The sequence below is a fragment of the Podarcis gaigeae genome (assembly GCF_964106915.1).
Source record: "Podarcis gaigeae genome assembly, chromosome: Z".
In the NCBI taxonomy this organism is placed as follows: Eukaryota; Metazoa; Chordata; class Lepidosauria; order Squamata; family Lacertidae; genus Podarcis; species Podarcis gaigeae.
In genome coordinates this window covers 43,139,769-43,154,625 of record NC_139691.1, presented here as the reverse complement: position 1 = coordinate 43,154,625, position 14,857 = coordinate 43,139,769, and the positions used below count along the sequence as shown (strand labels likewise).

Sequence of the window (14,857 nt, the reverse complement as noted above, 5' to 3'; positions counted from 1 at the left end):
GGTTTGAATCCCACTGTGTATATAAGACCCTTCCTACAATCCTAGGAGTTTGGGACCTGGGTGGCCCTGTGGGTTAAACCACATAGCCTAGGACTTGCCGATCGGAAGGTTGGCAGTTTGAATCCCTGCGACGGGGTCTCCCATTGCTTGGTCCCAGCTCCTGCCCACCTAGCAGTTTGAAAGCACGTCAAAGTGCAAGGAGCTAAATAGATACCGCTCCGCGGGAAAGTAAACAGCATTTCCGTGTGCTGCTCTGGTTTTGCCAGAAGCAGCTTTGTCATGCTGGTCACATGACCCGTAAAAACTGCCTGCGGACAAATGCCGGCTCCCTCAGCCAGTAAAGCGAGATGAGTGCCGCAACCCCAGAGTCGTTCGTGACTGGACTTAACTGTCAGGGGTCCTTTACCTTTACCTTTACCTTACAATCCTAGGAGCTATAGACTCAAAAGTGCAAACTGCAAAAATGAAGCCAGTGAAAATAGTGGAAGGGAAAGCCCCTGTATACTTAGAGACTCCTTTCTCACCTCATTTTTCAGTGCTCAGCAGTTGCAAGGAAAGTGAGGCGCATTACTGTTGATATCTGATCATCCCGGGTTTTTTCTGTCTGGTATCCATCAGCATCAAGCCGGTAAAAATTATGACTCCAGCAATTAGATAGACTCAGTATACATGAACAAATTGGAGGCATGGTTGTTAATCCAGGAAAACAGCCTTGAATCTTACAGTGATAATCCTGAGAGCCCCCAAATGGTAAGTACTAGTCAAAGATAAACCTGCAACATACTGCTCAGGGGCTTAACATCTAATAGGAGGCATTAATATCATTATTGTCAGTCTTTCAGCTGCAGTAATGAAATGCGAGTTCACTACTCTTGAGAAAGTCTTATGCAGCTGTGATTGTTGTTGTTGTTTTGTATATGCAACAAGTAGGCTGAGGCAGCAGGTGGAATCAAATTTGCACCTGCATTGCAAGGTAGATGGGAAATCCTTCCCCGTGTCAAGTTCCAATGCAGATAACAATTTCACTGGGTTGTAGCAACCAATGAAGCCATTTTCAAGTGGAACTTCCCTGCATTTTGCTCCAAGAGAGTTAGATGCACCCCTAGAGCAGATTTGTAGGACAGCACATGAGAAGAGAGGGAGAAGAAGTTCCATTGCATGAGCAGAAGTTGTTCTGCCCATGCAATGACACACTTGGATACCGTCCATTGACTATTTTGCATCTGGATGCAGAGCCACATCCATAATTCTATAGATAGACCTCCTGCTGGCCTCCATTTGTTTTTTACACTGCAACCCTATGCACCATTACTAAGGCACATTGGAATCAATTGGACTTACTTCTGAGTAAACATTTGCAGGTCTCTGCTGTCAATCGGGTTGCTTAAGAAGCTCCACTGATATATACCAGAGTGGATGCTGTGCCATAGTGCAAAGGTTTATTCCCGAATCATCCTCCTTCCCACCCTAGAAATCCTCTATTTGCTGCGATTTTGGTTCACATTTTATGTGGGAGAAAACGAAAACCAAAGCTTAGTGTGTGCCCTGTATGTTTGATGACATAGTATTATATATTAGCGCAAAAGTAATATTGAATGACTGAACCCAGTTACATTCCCAGAAGTGTTAAGATTTCATCCACCACCAGGCTCTTTAGATTACACACAGAGAGACACAAGTATCAGCTATATTAGCACAGAAGTATGTATTTTTGAACAGAGAGCAGTCATTCTGTCTAGGTATTTATATCAAAGGAACTAAGCTAGAACAATACTTGCCCTCCTTCCTCATTGCCATTTGCTTGGTTTTCACCCATTCTCCTCTGTTATGCTTGGGTGGTCATATTTGAAATTTCCCTGGGACAGTCACGTTTCTCATCACATCTGAGAGATGCTGTGCTTTGCATGGCAATTAGACCCTCTCTTTGTTTCATCTCCTCCTAAGCTGTTTGCCGTGGCTTCCTGCAGTATATTCGGTACCAGAGGCTATTGCTTGCAATGTGCTGGTTAAAATGGGTGCTTTCCTCCAGGATTAAACAATTCAGCTATTACTTAGGAAAACAGATGGGAAGAAAACTACTAGTTTGCATCAGCAGCATTATTCTGTTTACCCACACTCTTTTCTTGAGGAATGTCGTTTGCTGACATAATTTGTTGGCCACATTGAAGTGAGCATGGGAATCAATTCAGACATTGAAGGGTCAATTATTTATATTGGGAGTAACAGATTCCTCTTCATATATTCTACATTCTGGTGGGTTTCCTCCTGATTGGTATGCGTTAACCCAGGGGTGGACTTTGGTAAGACCAAAATTTGGTTCCCCCAAAGGGATCTTCTCAGTTATGGATTTCAATTCTGTGCCCCCTTGGCTCAGCGCCCTTTGTGGGGGAACTGCCTGCACTGCCCTAAATCTGATGCTGATTTACCTGGTTAGGAAAAATGTGAAAGCATTATGCACATGGAAAATTAGGGTTTGGCTGTAACAGAGACACTGTAAAACAAAGAGTTTGCCCCATGCATATGCACTCCCCCTTGGAACATTTTCCCTCTTATTACTTATTACTGAGGGGGGAACAAGGGGGTGAGAACATTGATTCCCCCCCCCCCCAGTCTGAAGGTAAGAAGCATTGGCTTCTCTTTGCTTTGTGGCATCATTACCTAATCAAATCAAACTGACAATGTGGCATTGTCAGAATGCCTATTTAGATTGATGGCATTGTTTCCTGCCCTCACTCTAGTGTGGCTTCATGATAGCCTCACATTGCCTAATCTGATTAGCTTTGTAATGAGATGGTCCCTTTGTTGTTGGTATCCTAAGACTGGGATTACATTAGGAAGCAACCCTAAAAAATAATAATAATAAGGAATGTGTCAAACCATCAGATGCTGGTTGGCAAGCAGCCGAGAACAGGCTGGGAACCGATGAAGCTAAATGAGGGGGAATAAAAACCAATGACAAACCTAGACAGCATCTTAAAAAGCAGAGACATCACCTTGCCTACAAAGGTCCATATAGTTAAAGCTATGGTTTTCCCAGTAGTGATGTATGGAAGTGAGAGCTGGACCATAAAGAAGGCTGATCTCCGAAGAATTGATGCTTTTGAATTATGGTGCTGGAGGAGACTCTTGAGAGTCCCATGGACTGCAAGAAGATCAAACCTATCTATTCTTAAGGAAATCAGCCCTGAGTGCTCACTGGAAGGTCCATGGGGTCACAAAGAGTCAGACACGACTAAACGACTAAACAACAACAACGCCTCCTTGTTTGCTTTGAACATTTTTGGTGGGTTAAACTTTGGTGTAAGCCCACTTTTTAATAGAAGTACTTTGACAAAGAAGTACTTTGACAATAGACTGATTTGGCAAGCATTAAGAGTGACTTATCAGACCACAAACTCATCTGCACTGGATTGGTTTTTCTGCCACGATGTCCAGGAAGGATGCAAATTTAACTAACCATTGTCTGGCCCACTGTTTGATCATCTGATCGGAGCAAAGAGAAGTACCCTGAGAGCTTTCCAGTGGCTTATCACATAGTAGTTGCCAAATAGGGCTTCTTCATGGTGTTGCTCCATGTCACTTTGATAAGGGATGGAAGGGTAGCCCATGTGAGGACTGACTCACAAATGCTGGTGTGGGTGCGGCTGTGAATAAAGTAATACTGTGTGACATGACCACCTGTCAGTCATCTGACACCCCTATGACATCAGGGTGATGCATTTGATGCTACCGCCAATCAGCTGATTGGGGCTGACCACAAGCTACACATTCTCAACTTCATTGCTGAGTTCCCCATCTGCAGTTGGTGGCAATCAAAGTTTTGGATTACTCTTTTATGGAGATAGGTGAAAGGAGACCTGTTTTTTGGTGCTCATGCCAACTCTCCAGAACCACCTTTCAAAGGAGGTCTGCCTTGTTATTATGTTCATAAAATATTGGATTTAGCTTCTCCTTGTTACTATAATTATATTTGTCGATACTATAATTATAGTTGTTGTTACCATCATTGTTACTATGACGGGTGTTACTAATAGGTGGAAACTTCAAGGAAGCAGATTTTGGCTAAGCATTAAGGAGAAGAGTTCTAAAATTTAAAGGATTCTTACAGTGGAATGGTCTTCCTTCGATGGTGGTGAGCCAAGGTTGGACAGCCATCTGTAGTTGCAAGATTCCTAGATTGAGCAGGGGGTTAGACCACATGATTTCAAAGTTCCCTTCTAAATATTGCACCAGTTGCAATTAGTGGATGTGTTTTTAATTGTGTGTGTCTGTGTGGCCAAATCCACACCATACATTTAAAGCACTGCGATATTATTTTAAACAGTCATGACTTGTGCAAAGAAACTTGGCAACTGTAATTTGTTACAGGTGCAAAGAGTTGTTAGGAGACCCTTACTCCTCACCACAGAGCAGCAGTTCCAAAGTTCATTGATATTGTGCAGAATGTTTGCAAACTTTTTTTTTTAATTGCCAAATGAATGTTAGAAGATATCTTGTCTCCTCAAGCATTTATGGGAGTCAGCTGCACAAGACTGTGTGTTATCTTGCCATGATGCATGGAATTAAGTCTTGGAGCCTCATCAGTTGTGAAGGAATAATTTATGCCACCATTTCTCCTTGTCAGGTGTTCAGAACATGACAGATATTTTCCCGCTTTCGGCCTATTAAAGATTAGCTCATTCTCTTCTACCTTTTCATATTCTTTGTAATATAAGAAATATGTTTCATTCTTATCAGCCTTCTGTTGATTTCATTTTAAGAAGTTTACCAGTAATACCCAAAGATTAATTTATTTACCCTGGAGACAAAGCATCCAAGCTGCACAGTTTAGACGTTCAAAGAAAGAGAAAAATCAAGCCTTTCTGCCATAGAAAGGTAAAAAAAAGAAAAAGAGCTTCAAACACTCTGTTCACTCTGTCCCCAACCCGGTGCCCTCTAGATGTTTTGGAAAACAAACTTCCATCTTCCCTAAATAAATGGCAATGCTGCTTAGTGCTGATGAAGAGAATTAGGCTGGAGACCCACAGAGTGTGGGTAGCTGCCCCTAATATCATCTTCCGTCTGGGGAGGGCGGGGTACAAATAAATAATAATAATAATAATAATAATAATAATAATAATAATAATAATAATAATTCTAGGGATAGGGGAGAAAATTGCTCCATTTCTCATTTAAAGCTGAATCCAGATCACTCACACATTCTCAAACACTGAGCATACCAAACCACAGCCATCCTTTAAGTATTCACACTCCCCCACATTTTGACAACACATCTGCTAAGGTAAAGTGTCAGGAAACTGCATACATTTGTGAAAAGAGCATTAGTGAAAAGAACACATGCCCAAACAAGCCTGTAGATTTTTCAACAACTTTTGATGGTGTAGCAGCATGTTGAAAACAGCAACTCAACTGGTTGGCTACCTGTTTACCTAGGCCATTTCCAACTCTTGAATGCTGCCCCATGTGGTGAGCCCGGGTATAACCTTCCAGGTCTAGTTTGGCTTCTGCAATCCAGGCTGGGCATTGCAGTGTATATAAGGACTTCCTTTTCCAGCTGAGCCTTTCTTGAGCAGCAGGATCTTCATGAGCTGTGGTGACTTCCTGTATCCTCACATGGTCATTGATCCTGCTTCCTGGTTTGCCATTGCTCTTACCTTACCCATCAGTTCTGACTATTGTCCTGTCTCATGGTTCCTGTCTCTTGTCCCACTTCATACATGGGAAGGTCTCAGTGGCTGACTGCCAGCTTTGCATGCAGAAGGTCCCGGTTTCAAATTCCAACATGTCCAACATGTCCACTGTGTGAAACCCAGCCAGTGTAGCCCATACCAAGCTAGGCAGTCGGAGTTGGCATAAGGCCAACTTCCTATGTCCCCTTTCCTGTAACCCAGCTTTGCCATGTACTGAGAGGCTCTACCCCCTCCCCCAAAAGGGCTAACTCATCTTCTGTAGCCTACAGTTGGGGATATCAGAGGTCTGATTAAAACAGAAAATCGGGGCAGAAATTGATGGTGTTTGCTTATTCGTCCCATGTTCATAACAGAAATCAACCCAGTGAATACAGTCAGTACTGAAATGAGTGGGGTACAATAAAACAATAGCAATGTAATGAATGCAATTTACATAATTAATTTCATAAGTCGCATAATTTTGTCTCAGTGGACAGAGAGACACATGGTGCTATTTTGGGCAGAAGGTAAACTGCAGTGGAATGGAAACATTGCTGTATGTGGCAAACAAATGATGGGATGGAATACAAAGCTTTCTTACATCTGAACCTACAGTAAACAAGCACTGTTCTGCATGAGCACACAGACTGGCATCTTAAAATGTTTTGTGAGGCTCTTTGCAAGTTTAGCAAAGAATGCATTGGACCTTTTACATCTGGAGCTCAAACAGCTTCCAGTTCTGTGGTTTCCCTACAAACTTTGCTTTATTTTGTTTACAGTATCAGTCAAAAAGAATGGAAATAGGAAAGTCTGCCAAGGCTGCTATTGGGAATTCCCAGCTGCCTAATATATCAGTGTCTTCTTCTTGTCTGTTCTTGGTGGGGTCCAGCAGCAGGTCAGCATCCTAAGGTAAAAGAAAGGCTTCTCAAAGTGAGCGGCAGTTGGGGAAAGAAAATTAATAGGAGCCAGCATCTGCTGATCTCTCCAACAATAAGGAATTTTCACGGCCAACATTTATAGAGAGGCATGAGATGCAGTCTCTGCAAGGAACCAGATTTCAACTTTCTGCCCTGAGATGCCAAAAATATTTCAACAGGAAATGCTAAAGGAAGTTGAACTTTGAATTATAATTTCAGTGACTGTCTAGCAGAATGGATTAACGCTTTGGCACGGCACCTTTTGAGGCTATGGGTTGACTCTGGCAGGATAAAAACCTGTCTGTTTTGACAGATGAAAAAGGTCACAAGTGAAGCAATGTCAGGTGTTAGCCCAATCTTTAAAAAGGGGAGGGGGATCTGGATTAGGTGATAGATGTAAAAAAGAAGAGTGAAAGAAAAACCTCCCCCCCCCCCCCCGGATATATTAGTTGAGACATCAACTGGAATCTCTTCTAAAAACATTGAGATGCTTATTTTTTATTTTTAAAGAGATGCTAGGGATCAAATGAAACCCATATTCCCCCCTCCCCCTGTCTTATTTACATTTGTGCATTGATTAAAGAGAGTTTAAGGGGATGAGCAACATATAAGATGAGCTTTCAGATATGCCTGGTTGCATCCCCCTCTTGAAGATTGCATCTTCAATATAATGGTTGTGATCCTGGCAGTGATGTAGATCTAAATGTTTGGAATGTCTACAACTGAAATGACATTATGATTGCATATGCAGTCTCCTTGGTTCTTGCCTCCAAGAGAGCTGTTTCTAGCAAACAAGAGCCCTAATTCCAAGGGTATTTGAAGAACCAGTTTACACAGCTGAGAGGCAGTTTTCTTCACCTGCAGTGAAGCAGGGGTGGGGAGCATTTCTTCCAATTTTTTAATTTCCCATGGAATATTTTCCATTTCATAAGTTCATTAGTAACAAAGAATGTATGCCAAATACAATATAATGGATGCCAAATACAATATAAGGCAAGCTTGGTAGTTTCAAAGTGTTTAGTTTTGTTTACTAAAATAGAAGTAAAATAAACATTCTAAAATTAGGCCACTCCCTAGGGCATCTGAAAATTTTCAGTGCAAACTGAAAGTTTTTCAGTGCAACTGAGTCTCATTTGCAAATTACCACTTCTTGAGGAAACAACTATCTCAATACAAATGTTTCTGAAGAACCCACATTACTGGCAGTGAGGGTAGCATGTTTGCAAACCCCCCCCCCATGCCAGGAGGTAAACTGGGCAATTGCCCAGGGTCCCATACCTTTGCATTTTTCTTTCAGATTGGTTATCTAATTTAATCCCCTTTAACACAGATTTAAAGCAGCCTTCAACTGCTCAGAGACATCTGCATAGGAATTGGTTTGCATTTTGCAGTCTATTTTTCAAAGTTTTCCAGCAAAAAAGAGAGGGGGGGATATTGCCAGCTGAAACCTCTTTTGATATAAATGGGGATTTCCACTTAAAAACCAATCTGTCTCTGGACAGCCCAATAGCTGGAAGGCTTTCCAATAGAGTTGTAAAGAGCTTTTTTACAATCTTAGATTTGTCACAGTCGTGTGTCTGGTGAACTCACCTCATCTGTGCCAAAAAAGAACTACTTGGCACTCTGTCCTAAGTGGATTTTGGAAGGGACCGCTGATCTTCTTTGACTGGCCCAGCAGCAATTAGGCACACAGGCAAAGAGATTCAGTCAATTCCTTAGTTTCCTTTTTTTGAAATATTTGCATTGGCAAACATTGACATTCCACAAGTAAAACAAATATGATTCATCCCTACCCTAATGCAAATTGGTGCTTGCTTCCAAATGTCACACAGATTTAGAAAAGGAAAAATGAGCCCACCCCCAATAATATAAGAAAGCAAGAAGATGCTTTCTTCTGGAAATGCTTTGCTGGAGCAAAGCAAAAGTCGGGCAGTATTTTCCCACAAAAGCAACCAGTTGCTTATGGGAAGCTCACAAGCAGGCCCTGAATGCAATCAGACTCTCTTGCTCATAATCTCCTACATACTGCCTCTGCTGCAGGAGGAAATATATAGACACCTTGACTAGTAGCCATCAATAGCCTTCTTCTCCTATATTCACACAGCATTGTTTCTTTTCCACTGCAGTTCATCTTCTACCAAAAAGTACATTATTCAACCCACTGGCAAAATTGCATAACTTATGTAATTTATGTAGTTAGTTATGTTCCACGTCCATTGCCATCAGTCCACCTATTCATTCCAATGCAAAGGAAACACAATGCATATAGGAGAGGAGCGTAATCTAATTACTTATCGTTTGTGGACTGAAAGCAACAACAGCAGCAGTGAGTACCAATCATAAATGCTGGGTTGATTTCCATTCAGGACATTTCCATTCAGGACTCAGTAGAAATTTGCAATTTCTGCTCGTTTATGTTTTTCATGCAGTTCTCCAACATCCCTATCTGTATCACAAAGTGGCTGCTTCAGATTACCTGATGTAATGGATGGGTGGTATCATTTAATTCAGGGTGGTGAATATTTGTTTGGTTTTTGTGACCAGAGGTTCTCATTTCCCCTTGGCTGTGATCCTTCAGCAGCCACACCTTCAACAGCAGTCTTGTGGTGGGTGTGACCACACCATGGTACAAACACACTCTTAGATGCCCACACCACAGGGCACACATCTACAGGACAAGAAGAGAAAGAGAGAGAATAACCCCCATACAGATCAATTGAGGAGGCTGCTACTACCCACTTCCTGCTCATCAGTTGATCAGTGTGAGGTACTAGTCTGCAGTAGTAGGCTAGGCAAAGAGGTTCAAGCCTCTCTTCTCACTCCAGCAGTCTGATGGAGATTCAGATTGCCCACTCCATGGTCATGAGATAGATCATCTGATGAGTGAAGAGGGGGTTATTTCATGATTCAAATTTCCATTGCAGCAGTGGACTGAGCAGAGAGTTTTAAAACTCTCTGCCAAGCCCAGCACTGTGTCTAGTTTAAAGGCAATTATACTCAGCACTGGCAAAATAAGTGGTCAAAGGGAACCACTAGGGGTTCACCACTCCTGATTTAATTGATTACCTTAGTGAGATTAATTAAAAACTCATTTGATTGACTAGAAAGGTGCCTAGATTAAGTGGGCACCAGATTTTAAAATACAAAGACACAAAATCATTGTGTCTAATCAATATAAACAATAAACTGCAGGTGGCAAGCACCATCTTAAAAGAGGTGTTCCTCTTTAGCTCCCCAGCAGGATGGAATTGTTCTTTTCAAAAGCATGAAAGAATGCTTTTTGTTTCACAGCCATTATTTTCACTCTTACCCAAATTGCTGCAAATTTAATTGATTAGCCAACTAAAACTCAAATCAACATTTCTATAATCAGGTGAAAGCCCACTTATTTCATTCACAGAGAGCATTGCCACTATAAAATCACACAAACCAATGTAAGAAGACATGTAGCAATAATCTGCCACAAAGTGCTCAATGCTGATTTTATTTTCCATATGTAAAATCCTCACTAAAATAAAGAATAAATAGCACAGCTATTACAGTGAGGCGACTGTCTTTACATAGCAAGTGGAAACCATAGCTCTGTTTCTTCTTCCAGATTTTGCCTTGCAACCACAAAAGGGAAAAAGGAGATCTGACACAGAGTGTGTTGGACGGATCTCATTTGTAGAATATTTACCTTTGCATGCAGAAGGTCCCAGTCTCAAACCCTGGTTTCTCAAGACAGGATTAGTATAGACTATTTCCTGAAACCTTGGAAAGCCACGCCAAGTCAGTTCACAAAATGAGGTCCTCCAGGGCTCTATATATCTGACCCTCAAGACTCTCCAAATCCATACTTCTCACCATCCCTGCTCTGTGCCCTTCCAGAGTGCTTTGCCCAGAGTATATCCTTGAACCTTGATATGTCTAATACTTGATTAGATGGAAGATGGAGAAAGTTGTGAGTGCCCTCCATAGCTGCAAGCTGCTTCCCAGCCTAGCTGCTTTGGGGCGACATCAGCTGGTGGCTGGGGGGGTGGATTTTAGCCCTGCTGGGTGCTGCTTTGCCAGTCCAATTTTACAGGAGGGGGAGACCAACCACCTACCAGTTGCCTAACATCACCATAACACCAGATGATTAGCAGGTGGGTGGCCCCACCCAGCTGTCAAAAGCTAGCCCATAGTGTGGGGGTGAGAGATAAAAATCTGGCCTGCCAGACCAAAAAGGTTGACCACCTTTGTCATACACTAATATTGCAATGACAGATTTTATGCTTCTGCATTTTCAGAGCGTGGGAAGTGGTAGGAAACGAATAGAGGCTAAGCACTCAATTGCTGGCTGTTGTTTAAAGAGAGAGCCAAGTGGTAATTTTGCAACGATCAAATCTCAAATATTTGGCTATTTCACAGGTCGTAAAATGATTACTCTGAAACTCTTTGCTTATCAGGGTGACATTGTATGTTGCATGACCCTCCAAAAATTGGAGGTTATCTTACCATTCATTTGAAATGCAAACTGAATAGAAAATCTATAGCTTATTGCCCTGTGTTTTAAAGTGAAACCAGGCACTCTACTGACCTCCTATTTACATTTCCTTGAGAACAGGGCAGGGGGAACAGCAACCATAAAAGCTATCAAGAAGCATTTCACAGCAAGCAAATTAATTGGTTTTTACTGTATTTGAATAGAGCTATTGTCAAATAAAACATGCCATGACAGTTAATAGTGTCATTTAGAGGCATAAAATTATTGGCTTATTTGTTATTGGATAAAAACAAAGGCAAACACTTTGTATTAGGAAGTTTTAATGTGTTTAAAATCCTCATTAGGGATTTATGGACATTCTTGCTTAGCAGAGTGCCTCATTAATTTGAGGCTAAACAGTTACAATTCTGTGTTACAATTCCAGTATTTCGGTATGTGGGGGTGGCAGTGGGGTTTGTATGCGTGTTTTTTGTGTTTCCAACTTTCCTGTTTTCTTTAATTAGATCTTGCATTAGAACCTGGGCTGCACACTGCTGGAAATGTAGAATTTAATTAATGCAATTTATAAATTGAATGGAAGTGAGTTATTTTAGGATCTCCTTCTCCCTTTTACATTTTAGGGAGCAGTTAAGAAGTGTGATGTGTGAGCACATACAGATCTAAGAGTTTTTCGAATCTCAGGGAAGGCTAGAGACCTCAATAGTGAATACATTTAGCAGTGTCTCTTTGCATCAATAGATCAAAGTGGTTTAATTAGAAATGTAACTAAAAGAGGAGGTAGTAAAAATCCTGTTGAAATCCAGACTTCTTTAGCTTTTTAAGTTATGCATTGTAGCAAAGAAGGACTTCTTCAGCTATTTTACAGCCTCAACCAGGGGCAATTAATATAATCTCACCACCCTTGCCATCCAAAAGCAATTATAATAATGCAACACTTCTCTTGCACTGCTTCAATTTACAAAGTTGACTTGGAAGTAGAAAATTAAGTTTGTTACATTACTAAAGTCTATTCTTCTTTTATCCATTTTTGTGGATATTTTTTACTTCAAATATTTCAACCAGATTGTTGACCAGAGCTGGTTATAGGGAGTATACAACTCCCTTGTTGCAACAGCTCCATTGGCACAATTCAAAGTTTGTTTGCTTTCACATTGACTGCCTGCTGAATTTTAAATGGTTGTAACCTGTCCAGGAACCTATGGGTGAGTGAAGGGTAATACATTTAATAATAGTAATAACAAGAATAATTCATTTCTCCCCTTCTAGGTCAACCTTCTCAGTGAGTCCAATTGTGTGGATGACATATTGCGGGTAAGTTGAAATGTTTCCATCTGTTATCACTTGAAAACCTGTGGAGCGGGGGCAGCTGATACTCTTGCGAACTTAGATCTGGTGCAAATCTATGTTCATGCATGAAGGTTACTGAGTGATTTTGAGCCCAATCCATCTCCCTCAGACTAATCTAATGGGTTGGAAGGGAAGTAAAAATAAACAAATGCATCAAATTGAAGTCACTGCTAGTCCTACTCAGGGTAGACCAATTAAAATTATTTTGCATGACTAACTTAGGTCCATTAATTTCAATGGGTTTACTCTTAGGGTGACTAGCATTGGATGCAACCATTAAGCTCTATGGAAGAAAGGTGGCGTGTACATATAATAAATCCTACATACTAAAAGCAAACTCATTCTCCTCTGTATCCTCATGTAGCTAAAACACAGTTGGGAGGAGTAGGGGGGCGATCAGGCAGGATTTCTCCCTTGTGTCCCCAGCCACTGTTTTGTGTAATATCTTGCCTAATAAAGGGTTATTGAGTTGTTGAAACTTGCTCACTATTTTGTGACATTTTGCATGGTCCTAGGAATGGTATTGCCCAACATTGCATTTTGGAAAATCAGCATGGACAAAAAAGTGTCTTTGGATAATAACGACGTATATACCATGGTCATGTCCTAGAGGAAAGTCCATCTTCTCCATCATAAGAGACTGCAAGGAAAGATGTCCATACATTCTCCATTCCATTCCACTAATTCTCCTACTTGGAAAGTCTCAGTTTGGGGCCTTGAAATCTAGTGCAGGAACATTCATGGCAGTGATGGCTTTAGAACCTTTAGACCTCCAGTTGTTGCTGAATCTTTCAGCCCCCAAATATTGATGGCATATTATCCTTTGCCATTGGCTATGGTTGCTGGGGCTGATGGGAGTTGTAGTTTGGCAACCTCCAGAGACCCAAAGGTTCCCCACACCTGTTCTACTGTTCACAGCAATCTGTCCAGCCCAACACCAGACACACATTTTGACAAATTTAAGCCAGCCCAAAGAACCATTTACTACCCCCAAATAGAGGCCTCTGGGGAAATGGCTCCACCAGGTGGAGGCTACAACACGTAGAGACACATCCACATGTTAAATATTATGCTCACCCCTTTGCCATCCAGTACTGAGAAACAGTTCCAATGAGAGTGGAGGAGGCTGTGAAGTGAAAGGCAATTATGAGTGTGGACTTCCTCTTGGTTTGTTCTGATTGGTTTGTTGGTGAGGTTAGAGGATGTTGCACCAGAGCAAGTTTTCTCTCACACTTTCCATGGCATTTCCCTGCCACTTTCCTTATTGCAAAAAGTCCAATCTGGATTTACCAAACCGCTACAATTGCACAGCCTGAATTTGTTGGTGTGTGATTGGACCCCATGTCAAAACAGCTGCAGTTGGGAACTCCCCTAGTGTCTCAACAGATACCCACTCAACAGATACCCACTCCAAGAACAGCACTACTCTAAGTTAGGAACACACATTCAGCTTTTGAACATTTGAACAAATAGCTGGACAGGTGTGATATTAATTAAAAGCTCTGTAGTCTTGAGCAAAAACAAAACCTGCCGATAATTAAAGTAAAATGACTTGAGTTAAATGAACAAAAGGCTGTAATTTATTCTCTCCTCTCTCCTTCTGATGACTGGATTCAATCTAATGACATTGGAGAATATGTAAATTGATCAGCAGGTGAAAATGCCCTTGACTGAGTAAATTATATGCGGTATTACCTTTCTCGTAGCATTTGAAAAAGCGCTAATCGACTTAATATGTACCAGCCATAGCTGAGGTGACTTGTTCACAAAGCAAAATTAGCCCACTAATAGGTTTATCCCAACATCCCCACCTTCCTTGTCACCCTATTCATTGTTTCCTCTTCTGACTTATATTAAAAAAAGAGATGCTGGAAAACTGCATAAGATGAGGGTGCTGATTGCATTTTGAAACACACCGGCACAGTGTCTAGCAGGGCTGCTCACAAGCCATTTCAATATTTTCTCGTAGAATCCAGAGGTTTTGCTGGGAAGAGGTCGGGTAGGGGGGCAGGAGAGGAGATGATCTGAATTTCAAGTGACTTTACGGACGTCATTGGGCCTGGGAACAGCAAGCCACCCAGCATAGTAAATCATGCAAGCCTGTCAAATGTAGGAACACCTTGGGAAGGATGTGATGTCAAATATCAGTAACTTAGCAACCTAGCCCTTTTGCTGTCTGAAGAATGAGTAAGAATGGGCACTTTCCAACAGAAGAGTAGATAAATCAACCCATATGCCAGGAGCAGCCAGGGCTACAGACGGGAGACTTCAGGTCTTTGCACTACTGCCTTGCATGGTGCAAGTCGGAGAGAATGAGAGCCTTGTATTGTGATGTCCAATTGGCCCATGGCATTTGGAAGGACTATATGGGCATCATGGTCAGGGCAGCGGGTGGTGGTTTCCTGGATCTTCAATGCCCCAGGCTCCTCACCTTGTCTCTACCTAAGGCTTAGCAC

The 14,857-nt window shown here is 41.7% G+C and overlaps 1 protein-coding gene across 13 annotated transcripts in view; it reads left to right on the top strand.

Moving 5' to 3' along the window:
• AFF2 (ALF transcription elongation factor 2) overlaps window positions 1-14,857 on the top strand; it is a 383,311-nt gene that overhangs the window by 204,818 nt on the left and 163,636 nt on the right. For all 13 annotated transcript variants that reach the window (XM_083722703.1, XM_083722708.1, XM_083722709.1 and 10 more), the window contains exon 4: window positions 12,321-12,365. In XM_083722703.1, coding sequence (XP_083578829.1) covers window positions 12,321-12,365 — 45 coding nt within the window. The remainder of the gene's footprint in view (window positions 1-12,320; window positions 12,366-14,857) is intronic.